Source organism: Anguilla anguilla, chromosome 13 (genome assembly GCF_013347855.1).
Source record: "Anguilla anguilla isolate fAngAng1 chromosome 13, fAngAng1.pri, whole genome shotgun sequence".
NCBI classification, from domain to species: Eukaryota; Metazoa; Chordata; class Actinopteri; order Anguilliformes; family Anguillidae; genus Anguilla; species Anguilla anguilla.
The window spans coordinates 1,446,120-1,460,729 of record NC_049213.1 but is presented as its reverse complement, the minus strand read 5'-3'; the positions used below and the strand labels follow the sequence as shown (position 1 = coordinate 1,460,729).

General features: G+C 45.1%; 1 protein-coding gene across 12 annotated transcripts in view; it reads left to right on the top strand.

Annotated features, from left to right (window-relative positions):
- Nucleotides 1–14,610, top strand: part of grip2b (glutamate receptor interacting protein 2b) — a 363,734-nt gene that overhangs the window by 310,165 nt on the left and 38,959 nt on the right. For all 12 annotated transcript variants that reach the window (XM_035389243.1, XM_035389239.1, XM_035389238.1 and 9 more), the window contains exons 10-12: nucleotides 2,395–2,532; nucleotides 4,925–5,077; nucleotides 8,825–9,011. In XM_035389243.1, coding sequence (XP_035245134.1) covers nucleotides 2,395–2,532; nucleotides 4,925–5,077; nucleotides 8,825–9,011 — 478 coding nt within the window. The remainder of the gene's footprint in view (nucleotides 1–2,394; nucleotides 2,533–4,924; nucleotides 5,078–8,824; nucleotides 9,012–14,610) is intronic.

Genomic DNA, 14,610 nt, shown 5'->3' with positions numbered 1-14,610 from the left:
ATTGCATTTTGGTGATACAGTATGATTAAAATTTAAACTAAAAAAGCATAATAGAGTAGGTGCTTGCAGCATGTCTGTGCTCCTGCACATGGAGGAAAAACATGCATAAATCCTGTAAAACAATTTGTCTCGCATGCAGCTGCGCACGGGGAAATTAGCGGATGAGTAATCAACCGTCAACATGTTCTTACCTCCGATTTAAGATTCATGGCTTTTTTTAAACGGTTGATGTCACCTTAAGAGTCAGTATTTTAATCTCCTTAGGAGATTTGAGCTTTCGGCTGTCACATCGGTTTTTTGTCAATGGCTCCAGTGTCATCATTTTTCCCCGTCACCAACTTTTTTTTATCCTCCTGAATGAAGATAAGAATTGCGTTTCTTAGAAAGTTGTGCGGGATGAGCTTAGCGTAAGCTGTGAGGAGTGAGGATTTGCCATTTTGCATTTGGCGAAGAAAGGAAACACGCTTACGAGCTGTTTCTTCCCCCCTGTCGCGGTGGCTGTCCTCTTTGGTGACTTGGGCGGTTAACCTGCTGCCTGGCAAACAAGACAGCGCCACACACTTCAAGATAAGTTTTAACTGGGTCCCTCAAACTGTCACTCAGACTGTAGTTAAGGCCACTTAATCCCAGATTAATATGACAGAGAGCCGGTCCGGTCGATGCTAATACTCTGCCTTGGAATAAACTTTCTCTCCCCCGTATTCTTTCGGCTCAATTTGGCTCGAAAGCCCCAAACTTATGATTGACGTTCATCTGCTTGTTTGTGTTCTTTCTGCTTAAGCGTGTCAGGCACGCTCCGATAAGCATCACCTGTCTCCTCACCTGGGGAGGGACCACGCGTCATTCCGAGCAGGCTGACCCCTTACGCCCCCTGTTACAGCCTCAGGCGAGAAATCAGCACAAACAGGTGGACTGCCTTTACAAACCCCCAGCCGCTGATACTCTTCAGTACCAATCAAGCCTAAGGAACAGACACACAGTGCTGTTCTGCCAGTTTGTGTACATGAGGACGGGTTTCACTTAGACTCTGGCTAAACAAATCCCAGAGTGGGTATTCATTCACCTGGATTCACAGTCTCTCTGTGCAGTGACATCTTCCAAAATACAGATATGTCGCCGTGATAGTCTAGCGAGTGGCTTTGTGATTTCAACACCGAAAGACCAGATTAAGCAGGAAGTAGGCTAGGCAGACACCCCTGACATAAGGCCGACATTCCATCAACGTTTGTCCTTAACTCTGATCTAGAATTAAATGCAAATATGCATTTTGTTTCTAACAAACATAATTATTTTTTTGAGTTCAGAACTATCTCGTCAAACTTGATTTTGTGAAGAAAAATTGTAACTGTTGCATTCGCCTATATACGTCGAAGTTAAGGACAAATTTTGATTTTCAAATATTGAATATTTGATAAGCCAGAAAAATTGCATGTTCCAGTCCAACAGTTTCTCAAAACTCACACATAAAGGTCAGAAACAAGCCCCCCAAACAAAACTGCCCGCCTGGGGACAGGTTCTGAATGACAGGCTCTGAGACAGGGCGCCATCTACAGGGCAGGATGAGGAATAACAGTTTAAGCGCACAACGCACATCCACTCGCCATTATAAAGTGTGCTGTTGGCTGAGGACTTCATTAGTCAAGCTCAAATGGGTTTGTTCCTTCCTCCTGCTGAGAATATCTTTTTCAATCAGAGGCATTAGAGCAGGATATTATCATTCAAACGTGACGGGAGCAGACCCAGCAGATTATGGAGAAGCAGGCTTTGCGACGAGCCCCGCTGCATTATGATTATTAATGATAAAAATGCTAATGAAACACTCCTCCGTGATGCTTTCATTTAATAACCCTTCCCAGCAACAACACGCAGGCCGTCATATTGCAGTGCGCCACTATCCTGTCTCTGCATATCCTTGCACAAGGTGAAAATGCTGTGTGAAAAATCTAACTTGTTAATTGTTTAGTCAATCAGAAAAGTGCACAATTCTAATGTTTGGACAGTTAACATATAACTGACATTTTCATCTGTAAATTCTGTGTATTCTGCTGTCCGTTGTGGACTATACTCAAGGATGTAAAATTACATGACCTAAGGTAACACAAAGGGTGACTGATTGCATTTTGCTGCAGTTATTACATTTGAAAATGCATTAAATCAGAACTGTGTCAGAGTATTAGAGATGTTGGATTAATTTGAACTGTCTCTGTTCTAATGGGAATGCATGTAGTACCTGTTCATTTACAGAACTCTTGGTAGGAGAATAAATCATTTCACAAACACGGTAGCTAAAATATTACATCATTTCAAGTAGTACTGGGAAACTGGATGCTGTTGAACCTCATTGGTAACTGTGGCTCATTAGAAACTGTGTTTTGTATGTTTTTTTCTATGCAGTGAAAGTGCAAAAGAGTGACCATCCACATTCTTGGGACCCCTGTGTCAATTACTGCCATACCCAGCACCCGAGCCACTGCAAGACGCCAACATGGACGTCCTCCAGTAACCCCATAAACAGCCAAGACTACTGCAAATGTAATTACACTCAACAGCTGAGTAAAATGGATTTCAGCTTTTATATTCTACCTATGTCCATTTTTTAAATTATCACGGCAAAATTAATATATGAATGCATGCATTGCACATACACAGTATGTGTCATGTTGCACATTGCAGTTTGTAATTGTATGCGGTATCAGAAATGGGTGACAGTGTACTGTACATATATTATATGTACCACCCTATAGAGCTGAGCCATTAATGCAGTCTAGTAATACCTAATACAGAACGGAGGAAATTGCTTGCATGTTGGAGGCTTAAATAATGAGTTTGACGTCCTCCCCTCTGGGAGGTGCTATAGAGTACCTAGAGCCTCAAAAAAACACATTTAAGAAGTCTTTCATTCCGCATGCCATTCCTTTGATGAATCCTTGTTTTGACTTACTAATCTCTACCATAGCACTCTAACATATTGGTCAGGTAGTTGAAGCTCTGTTGTGTCATGTTGTCTATGTACTGGGTTGTTTGTGGCCTGTGTAGTCTGACCCTATATTGACTATATTATGTAATTTTTTGGTCCGCATTGCGTGACTACTTGTTTTTATTTTACGGCAACTATGGTGAAGCCGAAGGCAAATTTCCACAGAAGTGGACGATGAAGAATCTATCTATCTATCTGTCTATCTACAGTGCCTTTGGAAAGTATTCAGACCCCTTCACTTTTTCCACATTTTGTTACGATACAACCTTATTATCAACATTACATTACATTTATTTGCCAGACGCTTTTATCCAAAGTGATGTACAAAAAGTGCATTTCATGGTCATAGACAACTGCTAAACACAGGTTCAGTAAGGTACAATACTTATTTTGTGCAGCTATTTCTAGCCAAGAACACAGTTTAGTTCACACAGTGAACACTATTCAGACCTAACCTCTGCAAAGCCAACTAGGCAGAAGAATAAGCTACAGTATTAGGACAAATACAAATTACCAAAAAGTGCTGGGATGGGGCAACATGTAACAAGTGTCATGAAAAAAGGGGGGGGGGGATTTAGGGTGAAATATACAGCGTGGTGGTGGTTAGTCTAGGTATAGTCTGAAGAGATGAGTCTTCAGGCCACGGCGGAAGATGGGTAGTGAGGGGGAGGTTCGGAGAGGGACGGGGAATTAAATTAATTTTTATTCTCATCAATCTACACACAATACCCCATAATGACAAAGTGAAAACAGGTTTATACATTTTTGCAAATTTATTAAAAATAAAAAACTGAAATATCACATTTACATAAGTATTCAGACCCTTTACTCAGTACTTTGTTTGTTGAGGCACCTTTGGCAGCGATTACAGCCTCGAGTCTTCTTGGGTATGATGCTACAAGCTTGGCACACCTGTATTTGGGGTATTTCTCCCATTCTTCTCTGCAGATCCTCTCAAGCTCTGTTAGGTTGGATGGGGAGATGTTTAGTCTCTCCAGAGATGTTCGATTAGGTCCAAGTCCAGGCTCTGGCTGGGTCACTCAAGGACATTCACAGACTTTTCCTGAAGCCACTCCTGCATTGTCTTGGTTGTGTGCTTAGAGTCATTGTCCTGTTGGAAGGTCATCCCAGTCTGAGGTCCTGAGTGCTCTGGCGCAGGTTTTCATCAAGGATCTCTCTGTACTTTGCTCCGTTCATCTTTCCCTCGATCCTGACTAGTCCTAGTCCCAGTTCCTGCTGCTGAAAAACATCCCCACAGCATGATGCTGCCACCACCATGCTTCACCGTAGGGATGGTATTGGCCCAGTACTGAGCGGTGCCTGGTTTCCTCCAGACGTGACGCTTGGCATTGTGGCCAAAGAGTTCAATTTTAGTTTCACCAGACCAGAGAATCTTGCTTCTCATGCTCTGAGAGTCCTTTAGGTGCCTTTTGGCAAACTCCAAACAAACTGTCATTTGCCTTTTCCTGAGGAGTGGCTTCCGTCTGGCCACTCTACCATAAAGGCCTGATTGGTAGAGTGCTGCAGAGATGGTTGTCCTTCTGAAAGGTTCTCTTATCTCCACAGAGGAAATCTGGAGCACTGTCAGAGTGACGATTGGGTTCTTGGTCACCCCCCTAACCTAGGCCTTTCTCCCCTGATTGCTCAGTTTGGCTGGCGGGCAGCTCTAGGAAGAGTTCTGGTGGTTCCAAACTTCCATTTAAGAATGTTGAAGGCCACTGTGTTCTTCGGGACCTTCAATGCTTCCTGTGTTTCCCTTCTGTTTCCTCAGCCCTGGTATCAGGACTCACCTGTATTTCCCTTCTGTTTCCTCAGCCCTGGTATCAGGACTCACCTGTATTTCCCTTCTGTTTCCTCAGCCCTGGTCTCAGGACTCACCTGTATTTCCCTTCTGTTTCCTCAGCCCTGGTATCAGGACTCACCTGTATTTCCCTTCTGTTTCCTCAGCCCTGGTCTCCGCCAGCTTCTCGCCCGGGTCCACCGCCACATCGGGCTTCGCCAGCCAGAACTCCTCCACCCTGCCGCGTGCCGCCCATCCCATGAGCCCCCGTAACTCCATGCTGAAGAGGAGGCAGAGGAAGAAAGAGCACAAGAGCTCGCGTGCGTGGAGAAGTGTATCCCGTCTCTTCTATCTCTGTAGTCCCCACATGCCCAACCAATCCTGCCTTCCCTAATTTACACCAGGGGTCTCAAACGCCGGGTCCTGGAGGGCTGTGGTGTCAAGTGACCTTACTTCGACTCCAAGTCGAGTCTGAGACCAGGTCCAAGTCACCCAATCACCAGTCTAAGTCCCATTCCAAGTTCTCTCTTTGGTATTCATATTAATGCCCTGAAGTGGCTACAAGAAAAAATAATAATCACATTTTACAGCTATTGCAAAATTGATTTAAAGTACAGAGAGACAAAGGCTTTGATTCTCCCTTTTTATTTGTGCAGCATGAATAGCCTTTTATACAGTAAAATCAAGTCCAAGACCAAGCCAAAATATCCTCAAGTCCGAGCCAATTCCCAAGTCACAGATGGTCGAGTCAGAGTCGAGTCACAAGTCATGGTCCTGGACTTGAGTACTACAAGCTTGTTTCCTGTGATCTGTGATCACCTCTCTGTCTGTTATACAAAAGACTACTCGTAATGTGGTTGACGTGACCGGTGCAATATAGGGAAATAAATACACAGGGCAGTCTAAAGTAAAAGTGGCCGCAGTGTACTCTATGGATAGACTGGATTGACACAGCATTATAAATGCAATCTGGGCAAAAAGAGTGCAGTCTGGGCAAAAAGAGCGAAGGGGTGCAGTCCAGAGAGAGATTGTAATGTAACAGATATGATAAAGTTCTGAAAACATGGCATCAGTCTGGACCATCCCTGGGAGGGAAAGGGTGTAGTTCATAAGTGGTTGCTGTGCAACAGGGTTCCAAAATAAAATTCTGTGATGGCTAGTGTGAGTGGGGTCTCAGCTAGAGTGGGTGGAGGGAGGTAGCAGGGAGTTGAGGAACCTGACTGCCTGGGGGTAGAAGACCTGCCTCCAATACTGAAGAACCTTTTCCAGACAGCAAGGGGGGGGAGGGGATGGGGGCAAAGGGTACATGGGAAGGGTGGGAGGGGTCACTGACAATACAGGAGGCCTCGCTTGTGCAGCGTTTGTGATAAATGTCCTGAATGGAGGGAGGGGGACCCCTATAATGCTTCCGTCCATCTTTGCTATCTGCTGCAGGGTCTTGTGGTCGGTGGCACTGCGATTCCCGTACCAGGCAGTGATAGGGCTGGTCAGGACACTCAAACTGGTAACCCTGTAGAATGTGGTGATGATGGAGGGAGAGGCTTGCTCTCCTCAGTCTCCATAGGAAGTGAAGAAGCCGTTGGCCTTTCTTGGCGAGGGAGGTGGTGTTACGGGTCCTGTTGAGGTCATCTGCAGTGTACACTCCGAGGACTGTGGTAGAGCTGAACGTCTCCATGGTGAAGCCGTTGGGCAGTGGGAAGTGGCCAGCATGGGCCTTCCTGAAGACAACAAACATCTCTTTTGTTTTGTATCTCCATTAAGAGGCAGGTTGTTGTTATTGCCCCAATCTTCCAGCTAATCCAGCTCATCTCTGTATACTGACTCATCATTGTTGGTGATAAGGCCTACAGCTGTCGTGTTGTCAGCAGGCTTGATGATGTGATTTTAGCTATTCTTGGCAGAACAGTCATGGGTGTGAAGAGCAGTGGGCTGAACACGCAACCCGGGGGGGCTCTGGTGCTCAGCGTGATGATGCTGCAGGTGTAGTCAATGATTCCTGATGTCTGAGGTCTCTCGGTCAGAAAGCCCAAGCTGGAGCCTATCCCAGCGTACATGTGGGCGCGGCCTGGATTCAACAGCACTATTCACTGCACCGCTATACATATGAAAGAGGGACAGACTGTATGCTTTCTGTTTAAAAAAATAAAGTATCAAGGGTTGGAATGGTCTAAAAACCAGCAGTCAGGCCTTGCAGGATTTGAGTTTGAGATCCATGATTTATAGTTATATACTTCTTGACCAAATTATTCCTTCCAGTGATGATGTATTATGTTGTGAGTCCATGTAAATTACTGAAATGTTATCATTGTCTTTAAATGAAGTTACCCGTATATCCTCCCACTTAACTGAAAAGTAGTAGACTTTAGTAGACTTTCATTCAACACCTCTCACCTGTTGCATGGACAATGTTGTAATCAGCTTTTTACTCAAACAAGAACTGATTAGTTGTTTAATATCACAGTTAACAATGCAGTAGGTTATACTTTTATTTAGCGAGTATTGTAGTGTGAAATACTCATAAAAAGCATGGTTTTCAGTGGTTTTGTCAAGCCTACTATGGTCAGAAATCACCTTATCATATGAACAGTATGTGACTAAGCTGATCTGTTAATACAGCTGATCACTGAACAACAGAAGAGACAGTTCTCAAACTTTATGGTCAAAATGGAGTCTGAATTTTTGGGTACAGCAAACTAGTCTCATGTCATTGACATTAATTGACCATAGTGCTGCAAAGGACATGAGACTTGGGGCCAACTTCTGAAACTTGCTTCTAAAAATCATAATAAAAGGGATTTTAATCCTAAAAGAATTTCTAGTTAAAAAGTTCCTGCTATAATGCTGTTAATCTTTAAGTTTCATTGGAGGGGCTTTGAGATTAACCTCACAATTTTGAGAGGTGCTTAAATTACTGATGGTGAAATCCATACTTTATCAAGAGCAGGTTGAGAATAACTGGATTGCCTTCCCAGAATTCTGTAGTAATAATAATAATATCCTACATCATCTTAAAGAACTGAGTATCGATAACGGGATATTTCTTCATATTAATGTACATGTTTATGAATAATATTAACAACAACAACAATACTAATAATAATAATGAAAGTATGTTGAAAGCTCTCTTTCCACCTCCAACTGCTTTCTTTCCACCTCCAACCTCTCTCTCTTTCCAACTCCTACTGTTCTCTCTCTTTCCTCCTCCAACTGCTCTCTTTCCACCTCCAACTGCTCTCTCTTTCCACCTCCAACTGCTCTCTCTTTCCACCTCCAACTGCTCTCTCTTCCCACCTCCAACTGCTCTCACTTTCCACCTCCAACTGCTCTCTCTTTCCACCTCCAACTGCTCTCTCTTTCCACCTCCAACCTCTCTCTCTTTCCAACTCCTACTGTTCTCTCTCTTTCCTCCTCCAACTGCTCTCTTTCCACCTCCAACCACTCTCTCTTCCCACCTCCAACTGCTCTCACTTTCCACCTCCAACTGCTTTCTCTCCACCTCTAATTGCTTTCTCTTCTACTGCAACTGCTCTCCACCTCCAACCGCTCTCCACATCCAACCTCTCTCTTCCCACCTCCAACCTCTCTCTCTTTCTTCCTCCAACCTCTTTCTTTCCACCTCCAACTGCTTTCTCTTCTCCTGCAACCACTCTCCACCTCCAACTGCTCTCTTTCCTCTTCCAACCTCTCTCTTTCCACCTCCATCTGCTTTCTCTCAACCTCCAACTGCTTTCTTTTCTACTGCAACCGCTGTCCACCTCCAACCGCTCTCCACATCCAACCTCTCTCTTCCCACCTCCAACCTCTCTCTTTTTCCAACCCAGCCTCTCTCTTCCCACTTCCAACCTCTCTCTTCCCACCTCCAACCACTCTCTTTCCTCCTCCAACCGCTTTCCACCTCCAACTGCTCTGTCTCTTTCCACCTCCAACCTCTCTCTTCCTGCCTTCAACTGCTCTCTCTTTCCACCTCCAACTGCTCTCTCTCTCCACCTCCAACTGCTCTCTCTTTCCACCTCCAACTGTTCTCTCTTTCCAACTCAACCACTCTCTCTCTCTTTCTGCCCCCTCAGTGTCGTTGGCGTCTAGTTCTGTGGGGCCTGGTGGGCAGATTGTGCACACGGAGACCAGCGAGATCACCCTGAGGGGTGACCCCCTCAACGGGTTCGGGGTCCAGCTCCAAGGGGGCATCTTCGCCACGGAAACGCTCTCGGCCCCCCCGGTCATCCGCTTCATTGAGCCGGACAGTCCCGCTGAGAGGTGAGGTGCTCCCGTCCGCTGATGCTGGAAACCTGAAGCTGGGCAGTGTGTAGAGGGTGGAGTCGGGCCTGAAGCTGGGTGGTGTGTAGCCGGGGGAGTCGGGCCTGAAGCTGGGCGGTGTGTAGCCGGGGGAGTCGGGCCTGAAGCTGGGCGGTGTGTAGAGAGTGGAGTCGGGCCTGAAGCTGGGCGGTGTGTAGCCGGGGGAGTCGGGCCTGAAGCTGGGCGGTGTGTAGAGAGTGGAGTCGGGCCTGAAGCTGGGCGGTGTGTAGCCGGGGGAGTCGGGCCTGAAGCTGGGCAGTGTGTAGAGGGTGGAGTCGGGCCTGAAGCTGGGTGGTGTGTAGAGGGTGGAGTCGGGCCTGAAGCTGGGCGGTGTGTAGCCGGAGGAGTCGGGCCTGAAGCTGGACGGTGTGTAGAGAGTGGAGTCGGGCCTGAAGCTGGGCGGTGTGTAGCCGGGGGAGTCGATGACAGGGTGCTGAGGAGTCCTGTCAGTGGTGCAGTTAGACTGGCGCCATAGAAACAAGGGACACCATTGCTTTAGATGGGTCAAACACTCCAGGTGGCTCTCATGTCACTTCCACTGTCAAAATCAGAGGTGGCCACGAGGGCCAAATCTGTTTCTGGTTTTCATGTCAAATTTGGGTATTAGGACAATGCTTCCCTAACCTCCAGACAGAGCCCAGTGAATGGGATTGTATTAGTGATCCTTTTGCTGTGGCTGTGGACACAGAAAGACAAAGAAACCTCAGTGTGCATCAACAAAATCAGCTCCTGAACTGCCCTGTGACAGATGCTGCAACTTCCTTTCAGCACCGTGACACTTGACAGAATTTTGGGGGAAAGTTTGAACAGAATTTCCTCTGGTCGAGCGCTGAAAGTTCTCCTGCCCTTTGTGACCAGTTATCTGTATATGGCTGGTTTTTTCAGCACTGGCAGCAATTAAAACCAGCTATTGTGTAAAACAGGACTTAATAATTTGGTCAGGGAACCCCTGAGCTGTAGGACAGTAGATCACCAGGAACAGGGTTGACTGGCCCTGCTCTAGAAATGTATGGCTTTCATCATGCTAGCTGTAAAATCAGAAGACATAAACATGGAGGGGAACACAAGGCATGCCACCATCACAGATCTAAAATAAAGACTAGGCCGTGCAGGCGGATGGGTAGATATTTAAGATGGTGGAATGCTTTCCGGTCTGCTTTCTGAACCATACGAGCACCGTAGCCTACTTGCTACAGCAGCAGCTGAGCATCATTTTTCCTTCGTTTTTCATCCTTTCTTCACTTTTTCGACTGCTGCCTCCGAAAATAATCTTTTGGGCTGCTATCAGCGTTTCAAAATCTCAAGCTCTAACCATCTCCGGTTCATCCACGAGCTAACTGGCTGCAGTCTGCCAGACTCTGGATGTGATGTAAGTGGTGGCTTCTTTTGCCCCTCTGCCTCTCCCATTTCTGCTTCTTATTTCTCCTGCTGAGAAGCCTGTTTTCATGTTTTCCTCCCCTTCCCAGCACACCTGCTGAGAAGCTTGTTGAAAGAGCTCTGGTAATTCTAAATTCTATTTTGAGAAATGTGAAAATAGTGACTCTAACCACCACAGTTCAGAGAGTTCAATGTACTCCTGGGGCGGAAGCGACCGACATAGGAACAAATCTAAAAGTGCTGGCTAAGACCAAGTGTAAATTATCAAAACAAAAACATGCTATTCACATTGGCGCAAATGATGTCTGGCTGAAGCAATTGGGAATCACAAGAAATAATTTTAAATGAAGTAGCGAAACCCATGTCTGGTTCAGTAATTTTCTCTTGCCCCGACCCCTCTTGGCAAGATGAGGAAAGTTTCTGCAGACTGACGTCAGTAAATCAATGGCTGTCAGACTGGTGACCCTGGAGCCGTATTCACAAAACATTTTATCTTAGCGCTAAGAGTTCTCCTAAGTGCCACTTAAAGCTCCTAAGAGTGTCCTCTTAAAACCTGTATTCATAAAGTTCCTGTGACCAACTTTTACTGAGGAATGGGGAGGGGCTGGGTTGACCTCATTGCTATGAATGAGGTTATGTTTCATGAATGAGCTTACCTGCTATGCTCACTGTGATTGGTTGATAGGGGATGGGTCTGTGTCAGCAAATTCATCATAGAAATACTGTAGCCAGAAGCAAGCTACTAATCATGTTGCTATACTCAAATAAAGATTTGTTGCTGATTTAACATGAAACCAAAAATAATATACTGACTAGTCAACTATATATTTGGCTAATTTTCAGCCTCTTACATGTCTGGCAGCTCGTAGAATAATGAGTCAGTGTGTATTTAAACATCCTTTTAATTATTAGGCTAGCAACATCAAATGTGATGCTACATTGTCCTGAAAATGAAAACACGAAAACCAAACTGGATGCAAGTACAGCTTTTAGTTTTTGCTCAAGTGGTTCATGAAAGGAAAGACCTTATTAAATGGAAATGTGGAGTCGCATTTTTGGATCGCTTCAAAAGCCAAGAAAGAAGCTTGGGAGCATATACTGCATTCCTGTGCCTTCTACTATTATTGTGATGCCCTCGCGATTGAGACTATTCATTTTTAAAAGCTCAATGGAATTAAATGTTTCTAAAACTTTGACCCGATTACAAGGAGGATTGCCAGCAGCAGCCATTTTGACTGTTTATGATGGAAAAGGGAAAAGAGTGGGTAATAGGTAAAGTAAATGATCACTGCAGACTGACAAGTAACTCCGGTCCCTATCTGCCTATCCAGAATCAACTAACCTGGCTAGTCTTCGAAGGCTTGCCAGGTACGGGGCGGCTTTAAACACTGAGATTCGGTATACTTAATCTGCAGGCTGAGACCAAGAGCCCGAATAGCGTATCCCCAATAGAGATTTTAAATTCCACCCAGAGTCACCTTCACAAATAATAAATAAAAAAACGCTCTTACTAACAGTGAACAGAGAGGCTAACGAGAGTCAAGTCGAATTGAACGAAATAGAGTCAAACACACAAAATCCACACTGGGCAGAGACTAGAAGGACTAAGGCCAGAATTAGAGTTGAATAGAACATGACAATGGTCAAACACAAAATCCAATCAGCAAACAAACTCACTAGACAAAAACTGAAAGTCGAACAAGATATGGTCAAACATGCAAAATTAATAAAGTAATCACAATTACATAGCAAAAACGTTTTATAGTGCCTTTTCCTGAGAGGATGATGTCAAGACAGGGGTTGGCTACAATTTGAATAACATTCCATTTCACCAATACAAAATCCCTTCTGGGGTTATTTTGAATAAGATAGCGTGTGCTGTTTTTTTGTGCCATTTTGCTTCTGAAATGGCTTTAGAGTGCTAAGTTATTCAGGGTGCTGGCAGCTGTAATGTTTTTAGGACACAAAAATATACCATCATATCAATAAATAAGTAATTAACATCTAAAAAATTTATCAGTGAGTTTTTCTTGTGATGAAATGTGTAATAATGCCTTCAATGTGGTTAGATTTTTTATAATGACCCCAGTGATTTTGGTGAAGTCCAGGCACAAATGCTCATAAACAAATTTTCAAATTATCATAATAATTTCTGACTTCTAAAATAAAAAATAACATTGTTGAACTGTCAGTGCACTTTTCAAATAATTTAATGGCTTTGCTTAATTTTTAAAAGATTTTGTATATTTCCTTGTTAAATGACCTGTTAAAGTGAGCCCAGATGACAATTTTGTTTTTGTGTGGATTAATCCCATTGAGGTTGCATTGCAAGCCCAACGTTCAACCTCCCTGCCAATGATAATGATGAACTGGTTGAAAAAAAGACATGCAGCACTGACTAAAATTATTCCAATCTAGTCTCTAGTACTCTTATCTCTAGTCATTTAGCCTATAGTCTTATGAGTTTAAATCCCTGACTCTCCAGAGCCTAGGCCAGGCTATAGGCCATACTGTCACACACAGAGCTCTGCTAGTTCACTTGAGCTACTGCCCTGGTTTAATCCCATTGAGATACTGTCTATATCACATCCTTCTAAATGAAGCTGTGACCCTGTCCAGGGACAAGCTGGTTAGATAATGGATGGACAGGCAGATTTTATTAATTTCTTTGACCTTTGACGTTAGAAGCTTAGACTACTTTTAAGTTTGATGGTGTACTAAATTGGTGAACTAAAGGCTAGAAAACAGTGTTAGTTTGGGGTATATTAATGGCTAAACTAAAACGTTAATATGATGGTTACTTACTCAGCACAGTGTTCCTAGCACAACCCTCCCCACTTTTTAATAGGTTTTTTAAGGGTATGTAAAGTGCATTGAAGACCATCTGACAAGGCAGAAAATGCAAAATTCTGTGCAAAAGCAGAGATTCCTTTTTTGAAGGTCAATTCTGCGATTTGCAGTTCTGTGGTCTAGGGGTTTAAACCTGAGGTAGATTGTGATCACAGACTGGGGGGGACTGGGGGAGATTGGGCTCATAGACTGGGGGAGATTGTGATCACAGACTGGGGGGACTGGGGGAGATTGTGATCACAGACTGGGGGGACTGGGGGAGATTGTGATCACAGACTAGGGGGGACTGGGGGTGATTGTAATCACAGACTGGGGGGACTGGGGGAGATTATGCTCACAGACTGGGGGAGATTGTGCTCACAGACTGGGGGAGATTGTGATCACAGACTGGGGGGACTGGGGGAGATTGTAATCACAGACTGGGGGAGGACTGGGGGAGATTGTGCTCACAGACTGGGGAGGACTGGGGGAGATTGTGATCACAGACTGGGGGGACTGGGGGAGATTGTGATCACAGACTGGGGAGGACTGGGGGAGATTGTGATCACAGACTGGGGAGGACTGGGGGAGATTGTGCTCACAGACTGGGGGAGATTGTGATCACAGACTGGGGGGGACTGGAGGAGATTGTGCTCACAGCCTGGGGGAGGACTGGGGGAGATTGTGATCACAGACTGGGGAGGACTGGGGGAGATTGTGCTCACAGACTGGGGGAGATTGTGATCACAGACTGGGGGGGGGGGCTGGGGGAGATTGTGATCACAGACTGGAGGGACTGGGGGAGATTGTAATCACAGACTGGGGGAGGACTGGGGGAGATTGTGATCACAGACTGGGGAGGACTGGGGGAGATTGTGCTCACAGACTGGGGGAGATTGTGATCACAGACTGGGGGGGGGGGCTGGGGGAGATTGTGATCACAGACTGGAGGGACTGGGGGAGATTGTAATCACAGACTGGGGGAGATTGTAATTACAGACTGGGGGGGACTGGGGGAGATTGTGCTCACAGACTAGGGGGGGACTGGGAGAGATTGTGATCACAGACTGGGGGGACTGGGGGAGATTATAATCACAGACTGGGGGTGACTGGGAGAGATTGTGATCACAGACTGGGGGAGGACTAGGGGGCTGTTTTGCTTTCTAATGAGTGCACTCCTTCATTTTAATAACAGCAACTGAGCTGCAATGATTTCAGTTTAGTGACTGATTGATAAATTTGACTGCATGACATAAGTTAAGGATTTACGGCTCAAACAAGATTAAGAATACACAAAAGATTTGTTTCCACATTTTGTGTGAACACTTGTAGCGATAAACTTCCAAATATTGCA